Below are 19,881 nucleotides of genomic sequence, written 5' to 3'. Positions count from 1 at the left end.
GGCTCTACAGGAAATAAAAGAGGAAGAGAAGTCTTGGAAGAGGGAGGAATACTAGTTAAATCTTCTCAGTGAGCCCTTGAGACAGATGGTGGCTCCTGTTCAATGAGTAATGACAGGACCAGGTCAGAACCTAGTGGAGCCTGTTTACTAGTCTACGTTCCTTTTGCTACACTGTCAGGCCAGACCACCTGCAACCACCGCTGCACAAAGTGTGAGTCCCTTCTGGAACTTCTGGGCCTCATTCATATAATAAACACTGCACATCTGGCACTTTGCTAGGCTCTGAGTTTTGAATACCATGATCCCAGCCCTTATGAGGCTGAGAGTCCAGCTCCTTTTGATAAAATGGGGCTAATACCTCCTTCATAGGTTTACTAGAGAAATTATAACTTCTATTAGCCCCCACCTCACAGACCACTGCTCCCAGGAGGTAATTCACCTCGTCTGTTCTTACTGACCTTGAGCATGTCGGTACATGTGTGGCAATCAGGTCCAAAATGTGAACTTTTAAGTCACCTCACCTCTCCCCAATCCATCCCAGAAATAATGCAAGCCCTACAAAACTGCAAGTGTATGTCTGAAGGGGCTTCACAAAGCTGGGAACCTTTTTCTCAAGAGTCTGGCTTGCCTGGCTTGAGGGGCTCATTGGAAAAGCCGGAGCACTCTCCTGGCTGGCAGACAGCCACAGTTCTATCTTCTGTCAAATTAGTACAATGTTAACTTATTTCAAAGTCTAGGACATCACAGGGTAACCAACAGGGCATTATGTGGCTTTTGATGCTAACAATAATCAGTGTTGGAGACTTGTACAGCCTCAATAATTAAACGGAACACAGAAACAGACACCTTATTTGAGAACATTTGCCCTTTAATTTGCATTTAAAATGTTTCTTTAAATATTTCAGTTACAAGTTCTGAATAGTGAAGACATAGTAGATGCTGCAGGCACTCAGTACTGGCTCCCATCCCTTCCCCCCACCCAGCCCCCTAGGCCTTGCTTCTCGATCAAGGTACAAATGGGCACTCTGCACTAAAAATATGGCTCCCAAAGTCAAGTGTCAGTAGCCTCAGGCCTGGATGCAGTTGGAGTCAAAGTGATGAAACCCCGTAGGCTTTCATGACAAGACGTGCATTTACCCACGCTCCAAGGAATTTCAATGATTGTACCCAGACCCACCAGGCAGTACCTCAGCGGTGATACTGGTCATTTCCCCCATGTACTAGCATCCCAGGGCTGGTTTCCACCACAGTCCATGCTCCCCCAGACCTGTGTTCTGCAGAGGAAGAGCTAAGGCCCCGCTCCCTCAGGGCCAAGGTGCAGGAAGGAACAGAACTGCCTCTTCAGTCCACTTGCTTACACCAACGGAATATAAAAGCTCAAGTCAATCTGAGCGAATCCACAAGAAGCCTCCCCACTCCAATCTTTACCAGGCTCCAGCCTTGGGTTGTAACCATCCACCACTACCATGATTTGCTAGAATCTGCTCTAAAAGAAAACAATGTGTTAGAATGGTTCCTAGTAACCTGGAAAGGTTGGTACAACCACGGCTACGTGTGATTGTGCCAAAATGAGTCTTCCTTGTGCAAGGCTAGGACAAAGAGTGTGAGGGCAGGCCTGGGTTCTGCTCCCTTCTTGTTTACAACATATAACCTCAGGGTGATTCTGCCCTCTTCCCCTCAACACTGTCGACACCCCTCCTACCCAGATCCCCTGGCCTGTGCTTCCTGAAAGAGGTAGAAGAGGCATCTTGAAGTCAATGATGAGAATGAAGGTGCATTTAAGAAGCAAAGCAGCACCTCCCGGCCTGTGGTCAACACTTCCACACAAGTGGAATCGGGTGAGAATGGGCACAGGCAGGACAGAGGCTGCTCTGAGCATGGGAGGCAGAGCATCCTCCTAGGTGTCTCTGGAGAATACACTTTCAAAAGACTGAAATTTAATCACATGGTCCCCAGTGGTTTCCCTATAGCATTCTGGCACAGGGGAGAAGCAAGATCATTTCTGCAGAGGGCTAATGGAAGAAAGGCAGGAATATTAATTAATGAGCATCCGTTAAGGCTCACTCTCTCTCTTTCTCCCTTAAGCCTAAGGAAATAAGATATTCGAGTGTAAGAGAAGGGTACAGAGAGAGAGAGAGCCTGGTAGGAACACAAAGAAAAGACCTGTGACTGCTGGTTACATAGTGCCCTGGGTTCCTTGCTTGAGGCCAACAGCATGTGCCTGTCGGTCACCAGGCTAACCTGGGACCCATGTGGGGGCAGGGAGAAGACTGGTTTTCAGTTCCTGCATGGTTGATGTGTAGGGCATCTGGCTTCCTCCTAAAGGTCCAGTAGGAGGACTCTGGGATCCTCTACTGCTGCCTTGATTTTGCGGAGAAAAGTCACAGCCTCTCTGCCGTCAATCAGCCGGTGGTCGTAAGTCAGTGCCACGTACATCATGGGCCGCACCTCCACCTGCGGAGAGGAGAAGTTCACAAGTTCGTCCGCAGTAAGGCAGAGAAAGCACAGCCCGTAAGAAAGTTTCCAGTTCCAGAGCCTTTCCTATTGATGTTGTTTCTGGCTACTTACAATATCTTCAAAAACCAACCCTTACCCTTAGCCCAAAGCTCCCCCACATCCCTCACTTGGAAACAAAACTTAACCAAGAAGTCAGAAGTCTCCTCACAACTGCCTTTATAAACACGCTCTGCCCTTTATTCATCTGTTATCTACAGAAAAAGGTTCCCCTTTGGTTCTGGCTGCTGTAGTTTCTTCTGCAGGGTTATAATTTTCTTTAAAAAAATTTTAGGGGGAAAAATAAAATTTTTAAAATAAATTAGATGTTTTAAAAAAATTTTAAACCAAGGGTCCACAAATTTTCCAAAATTGTATCAAAAGTGGGGTTTATCAGATTCACAATGGAGTTTGTGACCTAAAAGATTCTACACAGAGAAGTCCCAGAAAATGTTTTCCCACTGACATGTCATCCAGGACCAGCTCCATGCCCTTTGACTTCATTCCCTGGACTCCCAGAGAACTTCTAAGTCTTATCCTACACTTGGCAGCTGGTAGACTACCCTGCGCTGTTGTCCTGTTTCCCACAGGCAAGGCCCTGGTCTCCAACGGCATCCCCACTCCCTACAGGACCTAGAGGATGAAGTCTGTTGACTGTACCAGATGAAGGAGCAAGCCTTCTTAGCTCAATGTACATCAGAATCATCTGCAGCTTCTGCTTCAACAGGCCCGGGAAGGGGTCCAAAAATCTGCATTTCTAGTAAGTTCCCAGCTAATGCTGATCCACACTCCACAATCTGAGAATTACTGCCTTAGCTATTAATTAGAAACTAAGACAGAACTTACGCCTGAAATTATAGTGAATCTTTTATAATTAGCATTTAGATTTCCCTCTCCTCATTGCCTAGCCCCTAGGACATCAGCTGTGATGGTTCATACCTTGCCTCCCACGGATACTGGCCTATCGAAGATGGCATGCATGCCCAGGATGGCGGACTGAGGGGGGTTGATAATGGGTGTTCCAAACAGGGAGCCGAAAACACCTCCATTGCTAATGGTGAAAGTACCACCATCCATATCTTCAATGGCAAGTTCATTCTTTCGAGCCTAAAAAGAGGTATTTCATTATTGAAATGTAAGGTCAACCCAGCTTTCTTCACCTAAAGGTCCAGAATGCATTGTCCACATTCTAGCTTCAGCATGAAAGTTTTCTGCTGAGATGGCTGTGACTACTGCTCCACTAGAGGACAGGCACAATGCCTTCAGGTCCCTTTTTTCCCCAGCAGGTCTCACTTCATGAGATCTTCGGTCACGAGAATACGCTAAGCTCTGCCAGACAGAGATGTTTATTTCAGCTCTTGTGGGTGACTGCTGTTCTCAGAGGCTGTGCACTCTTTATGGAACCAGGTGAGGCTCCAGCTCCCCAAGCACTTCTCACTGGTGAGCTCAGCCCTCCCTGGGCTCTCTTCCCTGACCTGCCCAGCAGCTGACACACATTCTGCTTTCTAGTTTACCTTCTCTCCCAGTTCATTGATGGTTCGCTCAATATCTGCATAATTCATAGATTCCACGTTCCTGATGACTGGAACCACCAAACCCTGATGAAAGTGTAAGATTGTTTTCAGATGCAAATTAATAGTACCCTTTACAGTTATATCCCTTGATTCAAGCCATGGTCTCCCCACCTTCCCAAAATACCTTAAGTACTTAATGTGTTAAATACTTTTAGACACATTAAATATTTAGATGTGACATTAAAAGAATGTGGTATGGTCAAAAATAGGTTAGTCTTTTACTAACTTCCTTCTAAAAAAATAGAACTAAAGAAATGGTCTGCCCCAAGGGTCTGCTTCTTCATACAAATAAGGTGTGAAGAAGCCCCCCACCTCCTGGTCCAACATACCCGTGGGGTGGCCACTGCAACACTGATGTCAATATAATCCCTATACACCACCTCTTTGGTTGCATCGTCAATCACTATGAGAGAGAAAACACATGTTACATACGACTCCCCAAGCCTAGACTGATGAAGTACTATTTGCATTAGTAGAGTAAAAATCCACAGTACTTGGTACAGTGTGAGGTGCCCAATCAGCATGAAAAGCATTGCATAACAAGTGGCAAACTCCTTACTCCCGTGCCAACCAATGGTAACATCTCCCGAGTGCTGACTGAGCCTGAGAGAAGAGCATCCATCCTTCTGGCAGCCTTCAGAAGGGCTCAGCACACTGGCTCACATATGATAAGTATATGTTAAGTTCTTGTTAATGGGCCTTCCCTTAGCTGAGAACGGCCAGATGTAAAAAGTGCCCCCAAAAAGGCAAATTAGCAAAGTGGGTGGGGAGATGCTGCCCATTCTGCTGCCCACCCTCAACAAAAAGGACAAGGGGGAAGGAATGCTCTTTCTAGGAGACTCAGGGTGGTCTAGCTTAAATATCGTAGCTTGAGATAGCAAACAGCACAGCTGAAAATTTAGGTCCGGTGCTCATGATAAAATACAGGCTTGAGAATCTCTTCTATAGAAAGTGTATGTTGAATTGTTAGATAAGAGACCCAGAAAATGCATATAAAACTGAGAAAGAGGCCAAGACAACTCAGAAATGCCCACATGTATGGGCAGGCAAAAGGGATGGATACAGCCAATCAGGAAGCATGAGAAGAAGGGAAGAAACAAAGAGGTACACATAGGCACAAAATGAAGGCAGTCCTTCTACCTACCTAGAGCATATCACTTGATGGAAGGGACTAGGGCTTCTATTTCTAGATCTTTAGGGACCCTGGCACTGCTGAGGGTTGCAAAGTGCAATGTTCCCTCTCCAATCTTCCAGGGAATAGAGAAGTGTCTCAACAGGAAAGAGAACTGCTTGTTAGGTCAACATTTCAATGATGTAGGTGAGTAAAACAGAAGGAAAATGATCACTAAGTCCATAAAAGTGGGGCCAAGCCCAAGGCCCCCCAATGAGGTCCAGCAAGCAGAAATCAAAGGTCACTCTGGAGCCTATACCAAGTGTGGTAGCCACACCCCAAGATGACAGAGCCCTTGGGAAGGTGTGTGCCAGACAACATGAGTTTCCATGGACCCTGACGTGAGAAGCCTAGAGAGCTGGGCTGCCTGAGAACATCCCAGCTAGGCACTGGGAGGAAAAACCATTCTGTCCATCTAATAGGGATGAAGTAATTATGATACTATTTCAGGAAGGTGAATCAAGAAATCCCTGGGAAATGTTTTCACAGGTATGAAGTAAAGTCTGTTGACTCCCATCTTTTGTGTCTGTGTGTGTGGGAACAGGTCTGTGTCCCTATACCTCCCAAGACCTCAGTGATGCTGGCCACCACAAACTCACCTGCATTTACAACAGGCTGCTCCTGCAAGGCAAAGGCTGAGGCCTTCACAAATGCTGACATGAAGCCCAGTTTGAGGTTATGTTTCTTCAGAAAAGCATCTTTGTGCCGGGCCCTCATCTCTTGGATGTTACTGCAAAAACACATTACAAAACAAATTGACCACAAATGAAGCCTTGATTTGACTTTCATACTGGCTTCTAATTCCATGTACACAATTGAGTAAGCTTTTTTTCCCCTCACTGTGTACCATAAGTTCAAGTTTTGAAATAGTCCACTAGAGGCCAACATAATATCCTTGTTTCATTATAAAACCTGAATACAAAAGAGTCAGGTCCAATCTGTCTTGAAGATGGCTTGAGTCCTTTATAGGGCTCCCTTACATTCCAGAAGTCACAGATTTCAGTGACAGAGAACGTGAACAAAAGATCACAAAGCATACCAGCATCCTTGCCCTGGATGAGAAAGTGATTTCTAGCTATACTAAAATCATGAGCTATCTACCCCGAAAAAATTTTTATACATAAAGTAATATTCTTTTTATATCTTATTAGAATTATTTCCAAAGAAAACATGAAACCTGATTATGACTTCCTTGTGACATTCCTATCTCTTAACTGGTGAAGACAAACCCCAAAACACTCCACAGGTGTATGGGCTCCAAGTGAGCAAAAGCAGTCATGACTATAGACAGAAAGGTGTAACCCAGTGTTTGTTTAGGCTTATGGGAAAGATAGTAGATTAATTCTTCATCTCCCAGAGTTAGTAGTTACTTCCAACTTTTCCCTTTAAAAAGATGCTACTAGCACCTACTACGTGTGAGGGTCCATGCTGGGCACCAAGATACAAAGGTAATAAAGACATAGCTCTTGCCCTGAAGGTGGTTTCCTTGGTATTTAGAAAAGTGACCATGTATGGGCCTAAGCTTTTAAAGTATGAGAAGAGCCTTCTGAGAAGCCTCTGCAACAGCCTTAGTTCCTTCTGGACTGGTTTTTCTACATATATACCAAATATGTACTGCGTTAGTAGGAAATGGCTTTCCCATTATTTTGCTGCTGAAACCTCAGTATTTATCGGAATACAGTTCCGTGATGGAAATCGAATTTAACTTTATCTTGGGCCCAAATGCTCAGTTCTTTCTCCCTATAATGGCCTAATTCAACATTAACATGAAAGATAAGATGGTATAACTTTAACTCCCCTCTTCAGACCTTTTGTTTTTGAAAAAGGAAGTTTTCCTAGGGGGACTGATTGGGTTTAAATGTTTGTTTTCCTGAGTCTAACCTTATTTAGTGCTAGGATTACCACCCTAAAGACATTACTGGTTCCCAAGACACAAGAGCTGCAGAAGAGGGAAAGAGAAGTGATAAACATCTCTGCTCTCAAACCTGCCCAAATGCTATTGTCTGGTCATTAAGTAGTTTCTATTTCAGAGCTATGCCCTTGGAGGCAGAGGCTGGGACAACAGGGGAGAGGAGAAGGCCTCGGAAAGGCCCCTTATGGGTTAGTAGCTCAGCACCAGACCCAAACGGCACTCGATGGAAACCAGATTACTGACTGCAGCAAGACCCCAGGCTATCGTTAAGTGACACCTCGATTAGCTGCTGAAAGAAGATCCAACTATTACTCCTACCTTCCAATCAAAGCTGTTGGGCCAACTGCATCTTTCAAGGCAACAAATATTTACATGTTTCGTCTTAAGAAATTGGGTAGAATTTCAAAGTCCAATTCAATTTGTGTACAATTTAGCCCTAATGCATTGAAACCTAAGCTGCAGTCTTTGTGATTCATTAGTCAAGGTCCTACCCTATATGCTATGGACAGGAGAGAAATCTTTGTCTTGAATGACATCCAGTCTTTTTAAGAAGCTTCAAAAACAGAATGGATGACGTCTATTGAAACAGGCCGCAGAGCCCTACTCTGAACAATTTCACAGCACACTGTCAATAAACCATTCCTTTCTCTATACTTTTCAGATCCCTTCCAAAGGAAACAAATTTCTCTAACGAAAAGCGGATTATCAGACTAAACACTTAAAACAAAAAGCAGTAAAGAAGTGACCTGAAGATTTGATTTACCCTCTGAATTAAACATCAACTCTTATCCCTGTTATTCAAAATATTCTTAACTACAGATCCAACTTTCTTAACTATTCTTTACTACACATATTTCTTATAGCAAATATTTCTCAAACGTGTCTTGTATTTTCCCGTCTGTATCAAATCCACATTGTTAGCATCGTCTGGAATGACCTTTCCCCACAATGTTACCTGTGTCAAAATGCCAGTCTTTTTTTAAGGCCTATTAAAAATCTCTTTCCTCCAGAAAACCTTTCCTGACCATACCCTCCCTACTTCTGCCCTCCACCTCAAAAACAAATTCTCTTCACTTCACACTCTTCGTACCCTTCTGATACTTATTTTTCTAGATTTTATTCTGAGTTTATCCATACCAGATAGTAAGCTCTAGAAGCATAGGGGCTCTTTTCATTCATCTTTGTACTCCCCTCAAATGCAGCACAGTACCTTGAACACAGTAAGCATTCTTTAAATTTAACTTCATTCTCTTCCCTATAGTGCTACTACTTATATAAATATCAAAATCTTGAAGGAAATAGGTGAGTCAACAATTAGCTTGCTACAGAAATGGTTATACAGTAAGTCCTCACTTAACACCGCTGAAAGGTTCTATGACTTTAAGCATCATAATGATGTATAAAGAAACCAATCTTACCACAGGCTAATTGATATAAATAAGAGTTAAGTTTCTACAATATCTCATTCCCACTGTACTAAATTAGCCCTTTTGGCTACTATTCCAAATTTTTTCTTTAAAAACATGTTTTCCATTTCATTATCAAAGCTGGGAAAGGTGAAAGGTGTAATGAACCTGTGCCTTTTCACTGACACACTGACACAATTCTGAGTTGCTTAAGGAGCATAAGCAGTAGTCACTGCGAGAAGGAAACAGGGTGTGGTGCCCTGGCTCTGAGAATTCTGTCAAGTGGTTCTCCATTCCAAGGGGTAGACCTCGGCATAAGCCTTGTTGGCCTGGTTGCCCTAGCTCAACTTGGCAACTCACAGAGTTTAAGTCACAGAGGAGGCAGGCATAGTATTAGCAGTCAATCAGAGAACGAAACCAGTGGGCCACTGTTTAAGTCAATAAGCAAAACAAAGTAGTACCTCTTCCCTGTTAAGTAAATTTTGAAATCAGCATTAGATGGGGACTGGGGCAAGCTTAAGTGTTCTTTAAGAAAAGGGGCCTGGAAATAAGAGGACTAGAGCTCTCACCTCATGTCGATCTCATTGAAAGTTGTCAGCATTGCACATGTGTTCTGGGCCTCCTTCAGACGCTGAGCAATGCGCTGCCGCATCCTATTCATTTTCTCCTGAAAGTGAAAGTGCGATAAGTATTGACACTCTGGGTCTCTGGATCGAGCACGCCATTTAGTTCAAGGGCACACCTACCTGCCAGGAGTGGATGATAAAGGACTATTAATATCTACGTACAACAAGATTCTCAGGCTTCCTCTCTCCTGTAGCCTTGTTCTTTTGATCGAGACCAAGAAAACATACACAGAAACTACTCACTCAGATGTGCCTGAAGTTTGACCAAGAATGGAGGCCCAGGAAATGGTCTGATTTAAAAAACAAAACCAACTTATGAAAAGGAAGAGTGTGGTATAGACCAGGAATCATTACAGAAAGGACAATTTCTGGTAATAATGACTTGCATGAGAATAGCTATTTGTGGAATGGAAACTCACAAGCAATAAGCTTTTGAGGCTATCATATTTTTAGGAGGTATTCTCAGACAGAGGAACCCACACTCTTGACCATACTTCCTTGAGGTTTTATGTCTGCCTCTGACAACTACCTACTGGGTGGCCCTCAGCTAAGTATCCCGGATGTATAGGAATAGAACTCACTAAACCACCTCTCCGAAGTGTGTATTATTGTGGGAGGGAGGGTGTGTGTTACTAAGCTACTATCCCTATAAATATTTTACTCACTTAAAGCATTTCAGCGGTGGCATAACATAGTGGGAAACCCCACTGGACAAGTGTTCACTCAGGTTCAGTCCCATCATTTGACCGTTCATGACTATGAACAAGTCACTTCCCAAACTCAGTTTTCCTGTCAAGGCCAAGAGAACAAGCAGCCAGCCATTCAAAGGTAGGGACCACCATACCCACACTTCTCAACACTACCCCTCTGCCTCTTTCCTAGAAGTGGTCCTCAGAGGCTTACCCGATGTTCTGAACGGAGACCTTTGCCAACTTCTGGCTCAGCTACTGGACGAGCAGCAGTGGGTTTCACTGCAGACACTGAAAACGAAGAGGGGGGAATACAGCTGCATCAGAAAATGAGAGAAACATTTACTGAGTTTCTGCCAGTGCTTTCATACTGTACTGTCACTTAATTATCAAGATATTCTAAGATATATTTGTACCACTCCCAAATCACAAATGAACAATTTGCTCTGAGTAGTTAAATAACTAGCCAAAAGTCATACAGCTATAAACAGAAAGCTGGGATGCAAACCCAAGTGTGCTGATACAAACTCTAGGATTCTTTCTACAAAGCAGACAGTAGAGCCTGTTCAGAGCCATTCGTCTCAGACTTTGCTCTGTGAGGGAACACGACATTACATGAGATGTTCCTCCCACATAAGGACCATGGGAGTTGGAGGCTTACCCGGTTTGCTGGCGGGAGGCTGTGAGGGCGGGGGCACCGGTGGCATCTGAGTGGGGATAGATGCTGCAGGGGGGGGAGGAACTGCCGATGCTACAGGCTCTGCTTTGGGGGCTGCAGCAGCAGGGGCTTCGGCTGGCTTGGCCTTAGCAGGAGCAGCTGGAAAAAAAAGAAAATAAGACGCTACTAGCACTGTCTGGAATGGAAAGGAACCAAATCACAGACACTAAGCAGAATTTAGCAGCAAAAGCTCAATCTCCAATCAATTAACAAATGCTTACTGGATATTTTCTATATATGCAAGGCACTATTAGTCTATTCTCCAAGGGTCCCAGATGTTCTACATCAGTTAACTAACATATTTAGCTGCCTTCCTGATTTTACAAATATTTATTAATCATCAAATTCAGCAAATACATTCAAAACAGCTCCCAAGCCCATGAAAATGTAAACTTCCAAGCAAAAGCAACCCAGGCAATTTAAGATATTCAAACATATAGATTAACATATTTCTAGTTATGGTACTACTGATAATCTCATCTTCTATTTTAACATCATATTAAAAAAATAAAAGTTTAAATAATTAAGGGTTCATTTACACTTAAGAGTTCAAAGCATTTCATCTAGGATGACTAGCAGGAGGTTGTGAGGGCAGCCAAGTAATAAACTCTCAACTTTAAATTAGATGTTTATTTTGATTTTACCCATCCAGACATTGTATCTGGTTTTATATTTATATTAGAAGACCTTATTTTGAGGAATAAATTATCAGAAGATGGAGTTCTTCTACTGAAGAATCGATCTTATTTCCTAGCTTCTACTGCAAATTCTTTCCATTCTGGGCTTCTACGCTGCCCTGTCTAATCTCAATGATGCAATCTACCATCTCTGCTACATATTTTAACAATGAGAAAGAAATAAACTTTAGTAGTTATAGCATTTAAGAATCAGAAAAAATTATTTTCTTTTCTTATCCTTAATACTGATTGTAAGGTCCAGTACAAATTCATTTCCTTACTTCTCATCTCTTCCCAAGAGAAAAACCTCCCTAGAAATGTTATGAGAACAGATGTGAAAAAACTACACTGAATTCTCCATAATAGACACCATGAAATATTGCTTCTTCTCACTTTAGAACAGCGGCTCTCAGCCTTAGCTGTGTATCACAATCACCCGCAGAGCATTAAAAGCAAAGAAAAGCTATGATATGTAACCAGGATCTGGTAACTCCAGATTTAATATATCAGAACCCCTGGGCCATGGAATCTCAGCATTTGTATTACTTTTAAAGCCCCCATGTGATTCTGATGCCAGGATTGGAAAGAAAAAAAAAATCACTGTCTTTAGAATCTTTTTCATGTCTATTATATCTTTAAGGTTCAGCATAAGAAACATACATGGAAAGAACAGAGTATTATGAGGTTTAATATTTAATACTCTTTTCTAGAACTTGACATTTAAAGTTCACACTATATAAATATCATCTCTCTTCCTTCAACTAAGGGTAGCTGGAATGCTAAACTTTCTTTGAGGTATCAAGGAATTAGTACATTATGCTCAGCCCCAATTCCAAGGGGTAACACTGAAGACCTTGACAAGAATTTCTTTACCGCCAGTTTTCCTGAGTGTGAAAAGAGGAGTGCCTCCTTCTACTTTTCCCCCATCAGGTACCAAAAGAGCTTCAATTATGCCATTTGCTGGTGATGGAACCTGCACAGATGTCTGAAAAGGGACGAGAGATGGAGAAAGAATCTAAATTTTACTCAGCATTAGAAAATTAATTGTATAGCATCTCAAACATGAGTCATAAAGGCTGCAACATAGATTACAAGACTGCATAGAGAAATGCCAAGGCCACATTTTCAGAGTAGGAGTAATGACAAGTCAATGCTTTGTAGAGTTACTCTTTCTGTCCTTTCTCAGAAACATTAAAGCAATATTCAGTTAACGTGTTTCTAAGTGATACATTAAAAACAACTGGAAACAGTTCATGCACACACAAAAAGAGCTACAAAACTACTAGAGTATATAGTACATACACCTAGAACAATCTAAAATTAAATGTTTAAAACTTTAGTTTCTTTTTAATGAGCTATTCCAACATTTCTACAACTGAGGTTAAAGCCAGTTAAAAATTATCTTTAAATAACAATTAACTCCATTTCTTTCATTAGGTTAAGAAACCAAGAAAAATTGGCACTAATATAGGACAAGCCTACCTTGTCAGTTTCAATCTCACAAACCACTTCATCTTCTGCAACTGTGTCTCCAACAGCTGAAAAGACAGTCAAAGGTTACCTGTTAGAGATGCTTCCAGTAGCCACAAAATCCCTTTCAGCAGGTGTTACAAGACCCCTTTCCTATAGGGTCCGGAGAAAGTATGCTGATGGTAAAAAAGAAAAAAAAAAATGGTGGAGGCACAGGTTCCACTGATTATCATGGAGGTGGTGGTGGTAAAGGGGACTTTTATAAAGTATTTAAACTTAAGAAGTGAGAGGGCACTAAATCTTACCTTTCTCCCACCTAACATCCCCCTCTGTGACAGATTCTGCAAACGCTGGGGTTTTGACTGTAATCACATCATCCTCTAGGAAAAAAGCAAAAAAGAAAATCACATATGGACAAGAAAGTCCACATTTTCCTTTTACATTTTTTCTTTAATTAAACACAGTAAATTGTTGCTCTTGCCATTTAAACTGCATTTCCAAGAAGGCAGGGAGCTATAGGTACTTACTGCACACAGCTGTAGTTCTGAAGAAGCGAATGGTGAAGACACTACTGTTGTTAACGCTACGAAAGAAACATAAAAGTAAACTCCTTTAGCAGATGAGCCACTCACAGTCTACATAGGCACTATGGATCACTTTCCCTTTAAATCACTGTTTCTCAACCAGGGGTGTCCACCAGTGTCACCTGGGGAAAGTTTTTCACAACATACTTGTCCAGACCCCAACCTCGAGGATTCTAACTCAGGTCAAAGCCTGGATGCCCTAGGTGTCCTAAATAGTGAGCTCCTTGTGTGAGTCCAGGACCCTATTCTGCAATGAAATGCCAGCTCTCACAAAACAGAGACTTACACTTGGTTCTCTGAAGAAAAAGATAAGCATCTTGGCCCTTTCACACAGTCATCAAAAAGACTTAGCTTCCTAATAGGTTAAAAAATCAAAAAAAAAACCAAAAACCAAAAACAAACAAAAAAAACTAAATCCAAGTAAGATAAATTGCATGCCCTGTGGGTACATGCCATTGTGTCATGTACAATGGAATTCCTGACAGTAGGATTACTGATTTAGAGCAGATGAGAAAGCAAGATAGGACAATTAACTAGTAAGTAAAACAAAGTGTTAAAGGGGAGGGGTGGGGAACCCTACCAAAAAACTCATATGGTATTTCCTAGTCTGTTCTCTTGCTAGGAAGCAGCACAAGAATAAGTCCACTTTGGACTTATTCAAGAGGAATTTCAAAAGATCAAGACTTTTTTTGATGTGGCACTAAATTTAACAATGTAAACTGGAGAAAAAGTGGGTAGTGCAGATATAAAACACACACACACACACACATAATCTTTGGTTATCTGTTACATATATATACATTTTGGGAGATATGGACTGATGAGGACTTTCACTTTCCACACTTAAGGACTGTCTGAATATTCTACACCAAGCACCTTTAAAATAAGAAAATAAAAGATTTAAGTTGCTGTTTGGTATTTTTGCTTTTATAATGTCAAGATAATTATAAGATCTGTGCAGAATCAAGAAAAAAATTATGTTAAAAAATACAAAACACAGAGTGTCTGTGTAAAATTCATAACTATGTATAAATACATGCATGTGGGCAAGAACCAATGGGTAATATACAATCCAGAGACTGCTCTATAAGGACAGTCAAGAACCTGGTTCCCTGGCTGCCTCTGACAACAGGAAGTTGGTGGTACCGGAGAATAAGAAAAAAATCTTCGCATGGACACTTTTTACCTTTGAACTATGTAAATGCATAACCTATTAAAAACATAAAACCAGGAAGTTTTACAATAAAAGGTTTTTTAAATAAAGTGGGTACCTTATTCACAGAAAGAAAATATGGAATACAAAAAGAGTTATGAGGGTGATAGCCTAAGCTAATGTGTAATCTTACCCCTCAAAGTTTAGAGTTTTTAAAAAATACTTTCAAATAGTTATTTATTGTATTTATTGCAGAGATTTGTGGTTGCTCCAATTTTCATTGAAACTGCAGATGAGTAACACATTTTGAATCTATTTTTTTTCGATGATAAAACTATTAGGTATTCGCTGTAGAATATTTGGAAATTTATAATGGGGTTATACTAGACAGTAGAAAATGGAATAATTTTATAACCTGCTTTATCTTACTTATCATAGTGTAAACACATTAACATGACATAGTTTAATCAATTTTTGTAGTTTGGGCATTCTAAGAGAAATCTAAGTATACCAGGACTTCTACAGTATGGATTCCTAGAAATGAAATTCCTAGATCAAAAGGTACATTCAGTTCAAGGACTTGTGAATGCCAAATTGCCCTCCAGAAATAAGTGAGGAACTTATACTTCTAGTACTGAGCGCATCATTTCTTTAAAAAAAAAAAAAAAAAAAAATCCCATTGTGATGCACAGTGAAACAGCAACTAACAAATCTGCTGATCCTTCATTTTGAAGATCTTCCCTGTAGAGAAAGCAGTTTGATAGCTGTTCAATAGGTAACTAGAGCGCATCCTCTTACTGCCACCTTGAAAATACTTGGAAGGTAAAGTAGCATTAAGCAATATTCATAAACAGAAGTTAATCTGAAACACACATGGTCGCTTTTGTCCAAACTTGGCATTACATAATAATAGCATTCCATCCAAACTAGTCAGAGTCCCAGGACTCAACTGACTAGTCTTTTGCTTTTTACTGTTTCTAAAATGAGTAACTGTTAAACCAAAAGGATGCTCTCAATCTCCACAGTAAGTTAAGTGTAACCTCCAGCCCTTAAGCTGCACTTGTATCCAACCAGAATATTTAGGGTACCCTTCTATATCTATTCCCATAAAAAAAAGTGTTGGAACTTCACTTTCATTATAATCTAAACACCTGAGAAAAGGTACACTCCTGGTCCAGCACTTGACATGGGGCTGAAGCTCAAGATACATCACATATTATAAATTAACATCAAGGTTAGGTCTAGGGACTCAACATAACCACCTTGATTTCTAGCCTTGAAAGCCAGTGAAGAAAGCAAATGGTCAACTATAGAACCAGTGTCTTAAATACCCCGTAGCCTCATTATCTGTGCTCCCAGTGATACTTACACAATCTTCCTGCTGTCAGGGTAACCCGGTCCCTGACATAAGGAGACCCCTGGAAGAAACAAAACAACTCTCAACCAACAACTCTTATTTTATACAGGATACTTGCTGAGAACAGAAAAGTCTGTTCACCCTCTAACTCTGAGACAGAGCAGGATCGACTACAGGCAACAATATAATAATCACTCAGAGCTTTGCTTCGCAAACTTTTCCACCAAAGTAACCATAATGGTAGAGAGCAAGAGGTATTGGGGTTGAGAGTGGGTATGTGCATGAGGAAAAAAGGGAAGAACTGTAAGGGCATAGCATGAAGCAGTTTCATAATCTTATTTACCTTGAAATTTATCAACTTTATCCCTACATGTTTTCATAATGTCTCTACTCAAATGCAATGAAGTCTGAGAAAGACAGGTGACGGCTTATCCTGTATTATACACAACATAATCTGAGAGAAGCCATGGGCCAATGGGAATGCTTGGTCTCGGTTTGTTTCCCTGATTACCTAAAATGTACTAAGCTATAAGTCTTACTGCCTGAATCCTAGTAGCAAAGACTGGGCAACTTTAGGCCCAGGGTCTCCAGCTTGTGCTAGGGCTGAGCAAATCATCTCTCTCAGTTTAATGAGGTCTTTTACGCTGATTACACTCAACAGGTGGGAGCCCCTTTCTGCCCACAGTCCTCATCAAAATAAGGATTTCCCCAGCTGACAATTACTACAGCTGCCTCACCTGAATATATTCTTTCATATATATATGAAAGAATAGATCTAATATATATATATATATATATTAGATCTATTAAGAAGTCTTTATGAACCATGGGCTCAGAAGACACCAAATGGGAGACAGACTTCTCTTGTGCCCACCTCCCCAAAAACATCCTCAGAGTTTCAGAGTCAGGTAAGTCACCTCTATGTAGCAGCCAATGACTCTGGAGTACAAATCCCTAGGACAGCATGTCTTTGAGCTAGAAGAACCAACAACCCATGCTGATTTTTAGAACCCTGAGTCCAACTTAGAGTTCAGCCTACAGCAAGTTCATTTGTATAGCGCTTTAGGGTTTATTAGAAGCTTTCACAAAATGACCTCATTTTGACTTTTGAGTCTCACCACTCCCTGAAGTGGAAAGACCATCTGCCATTAGTCCCATTTCATGTGTAAGTAGGGCTTCTGGAGGTTATGTTACTAGCCCAAGGTGAAGCCCTAAGCCTCAATGCAAAACTTCAAGTGCAAGGTTTTTTCCATTGTTCTGCCAATCTATAAAATGGAGAAAATGTCACTGACATTTTTCAGGATTCCCAGTTAAAAATCTATTTATTATTGTGAGTCCTCTATAAGTTAACACTGTGCTAAGGCACCTACGTTCTCACGACTCTTAGGATAAAGTCCAAAAACCTTACACATTCCTATGCTGTCCAGACCTCCCTACCTTTCTAGCCAGACAGGCTCCCTTTCCATTTCTATGACCAGTCAAGTACCTTCCTGCCTGAAAGCCTTTGCACAAACAATTCATTTTGCCTGGAATATCGTGCTTTTGGCTAACTACCATGTATTAAGACTTGACTTAAATGTCACTTCTTCATGGAAGCCTTTACTGACATTCTCACTGCACTCCCCACCTCCCAAGCTGGGCTATATCATCCTACCTTCTCACTACACCCTGCATTCCTCCTCTGTAGTATTCACAAGGTAATTATGTCCTGTGTATAAATGTATATTTGCTCTCTCTTCAGCTAGAACATTGCATCTTTGATAGAGACCATCTGTATTTCTGTTGCCTAGCACAGTGCCTGACAGGTAGTAAGAACTCAATAAATGTTGAGTACATGAGTTAATGATAACATGGTGGATTTAAGAATTCAGGCTGTGAAGTCAAATAGAACTGGCTTGACTAAGGCTGAGTGACCTTGGTCAAGGCACTTAACCTCTCTTAGCCTTGGGTTCTGCGTATGTAAAATAGAATACTCCTTGTACGGTTTCTTGATTAACTGAAAAATGCACAGAAAGCACTCAGAAATCCTACAATAAAATCGACTCATTCAACAAATATTTATTCCAGGCATAAAAAAAAAAATTATTGGGATAAAATCTAAATCCTTCCAGTAGTTTCAACACCACCTTCTAGCTCATGCCATTCTCTCCCCTTAACCAAAATGCTCTGGCCAAATAACTTTTTTGCCCCCAGTTCTGAAACAATGCCAAGCTCTTTCATTCCTTAGAGACTGTTTGTATATGGTATTCCCTTTCCTTCTGCTCTTCACTGGGATGGCTTCTGTCACATCCTCCAAGTCACCTACTAAAGAGAACTCTTCTGTCCACCTTCATTTGTTTCTTTGTCAGCATTTAACCAAGATTTGTGATGGTTTATTTGCTTAGCAATTTACACTTTGTCTTTCCCACCAGACTGTAAGCTCCAGGAGGGCAAAAATTACCCATTGCTAGATCCCTAGAGAGTACCTATAGGGCATTCATTAGTGCCTGACACACAGTAGAAACTTACTTAGTAACTCCGTGCTAAATGAATAGCCGATTGCTGTTACTACTAAACAAGCATTCTGTTTCACTCCTATCTGAACATTACATGGAGAAACATAGGCACCCGGATTTCCTCACATACTGCTCTGCCCTGGAGAAGAACATTTTAGGTGACAGCAAGGGCAGAACTTACCATGCAGGGAACGTCTCCCTAGAGGGCAGTTCCCCTGTTGAGAAAGAAGATATTATCGACGTCACCCAAGATGAAAGGAGGAAAGAAACAGCTTTTTAAGTACAGACTCAAAGCTGACCAGGTGCTGGTGACAGGTGAATCTCGTGACTCCAAAATGAAAATGCAACAGCCAGGGCTCGCTGTCAGCACACCGAGCCCGCCAAACACCTCAGCTTCCCAACGGGACCGATACCCACTGACTTTAAAAGAAAAGAGGGGGACGGGCCCTCGTATTCCGTTGGGGGAGACCGCGGCCCCTCCTCTCAAACTGAGTCTCGTGTCGGCGCGGGCGCGGCTCTGGATGGCTCAGTCCAGGCGCGGAAGGTGGAGTACAACAGAAGACGGGGCGCCGGCTGCCTCGGGAATCCGAGGGGCCGCTGAGCTCCGCAAGACGTCTCCGAGGGCAACGGCAGCCATGGGCCACCCAGCCCGCGGCCTCCGCGTCCCGGTGCCCTTGGTGCCTGGCCTGGCCAGCCCGCCGCGCCCCTACCCACGCCCCCAGGCTGTTCGCTGCCCACCAGCGGGTTTCTCACCCGCCCTGGCCTGGCCAGACCGCACCGTACCTTCTGGAAAGCGGAGAGTGAGCGGCTGAATGCCCGGGACACGCAGCGGGACCGAGACAGCATCACGGTAGTGGCTGCAGTGGCGGCGGCAGAGCCGAGGGCGGGCGGACACCGGATATAGGGCCCGGCAACGACCGGAAGTGGGGCGGGCCGCAGCACCCGCCGGCGGGGAGGGGTGTTCGGAGCGAACCACTGGCGGGAGAGGGGAACCCACGGGCTGGCGAGCGGCCGCAGCCTCAGCCTAGCGGCAGGCGCAGGGAAACCCACAGCTGTTGGATGGGTGATCTTTGAGCCTGTTACTCAGACATGCCTGCCTGATGTTACACTTGTGTGGCCTTGGGCAAGTGGCATTCCTTCCTTGAGCCTCAAGTTCCTCAAACAAAAAAAGCAATAGTCACTTCCCTACCTTCCTAACCTCTGAACAAGGAAACAAAACCCCCAAGGATCCTTTAAAGCAGGGACTAGTGCTCCTATGAGAATCTAATGCCTAATGATCTGAGGTGGAGCTGATGCAGTAAGGCTAGCTCTGGGCAGTGGCTGCAAATACAGATGAAGCCTTGTTAGCTGGCTGGTTGGCTGTTCATCTGCTGTGCCGGGGGTTTCTAACAGGCCACTGATTGGGTACTGGGCCATGGGCCAGGGGGTCTGGGGAACCCCTGCTCTCAAGGGCTCCCATTGCCTTTTACCTAGAAGATCTTCAAGTAGCCTTAATTCTGCAAGACATCTAATCTTCCTGAGTCCCTGCTCAAACGCTCCAGCCAGGCTAATTGTTC

At 42.5% G+C, this 19,881-nt stretch overlaps 1 protein-coding gene across 1 annotated transcript; it reads right to left on the bottom strand.

Annotated features, from left to right (window-relative positions):
* Nucleotides 1-847: 847 nt before the first annotated feature.
* DLST (dihydrolipoamide S-succinyltransferase) lies at nucleotides 848-19,244 on the bottom strand. Its single transcript, XM_016134366.2, has 15 exons — nucleotides 19,109-19,244; nucleotides 18,507-18,540; nucleotides 15,843-15,891; nucleotides 13,264-13,319; nucleotides 13,042-13,116; nucleotides 12,749-12,804; nucleotides 12,140-12,251; nucleotides 10,533-10,688; nucleotides 10,086-10,162; nucleotides 9,126-9,223; nucleotides 5,838-5,968; nucleotides 4,397-4,470; nucleotides 4,008-4,091; nucleotides 3,433-3,600; nucleotides 848-2,454 (listed from the first exon to the last, which is right to left on the bottom strand). The coding sequence occupies exons 1-15, from the start codon at nucleotides 19,169-19,171 to the stop codon at nucleotides 2,320-2,322; spliced, it is 1,368 nt and encodes a 455-aa protein (XP_015989852.1). The 5' UTR covers nucleotides 19,172-19,244; the 3' UTR covers nucleotides 848-2,319.
* Between the last annotated feature and the right edge of the window lie 637 nt (nucleotides 19,245-19,881).

This window comes from Rousettus aegyptiacus, unplaced genomic scaffold (genome assembly GCF_014176215.1).
Source record: "Rousettus aegyptiacus isolate mRouAeg1 unplaced genomic scaffold, mRouAeg1.p scaffold_m13_p_3, whole genome shotgun sequence".
Classification (NCBI taxonomy): Eukaryota; Metazoa; Chordata; class Mammalia; order Chiroptera; family Pteropodidae; genus Rousettus; species Rousettus aegyptiacus.
This window is presented reverse-complemented; position numbering and strand designations above follow the sequence as displayed.

Excerpts from the sequence above, each read along its gene's own strand:
- DLST (XM_016134366.2), bottom strand. The coding sequence starts at position 19,171 with ATGCTGTCTCGGTCCCGCTGCGTGTCCCGGGCATTCAGCCGCTCACTC. Across the intron at positions 13,320-15,842 it reads CCTGACAGCAGGAAGATTGT|CGTTAACAACAGTAGTGTCT; the intron begins GTAAGTATCACT and ends TTTCTTTCGTAG. Across the intron at positions 2,455-3,432 it reads CAGTATCCGTGGGAGGCAAG|GTGGAGGTGCGGCCCATGAT; the intron begins GTATGAACCATC and ends TCCTCTCCGCAG.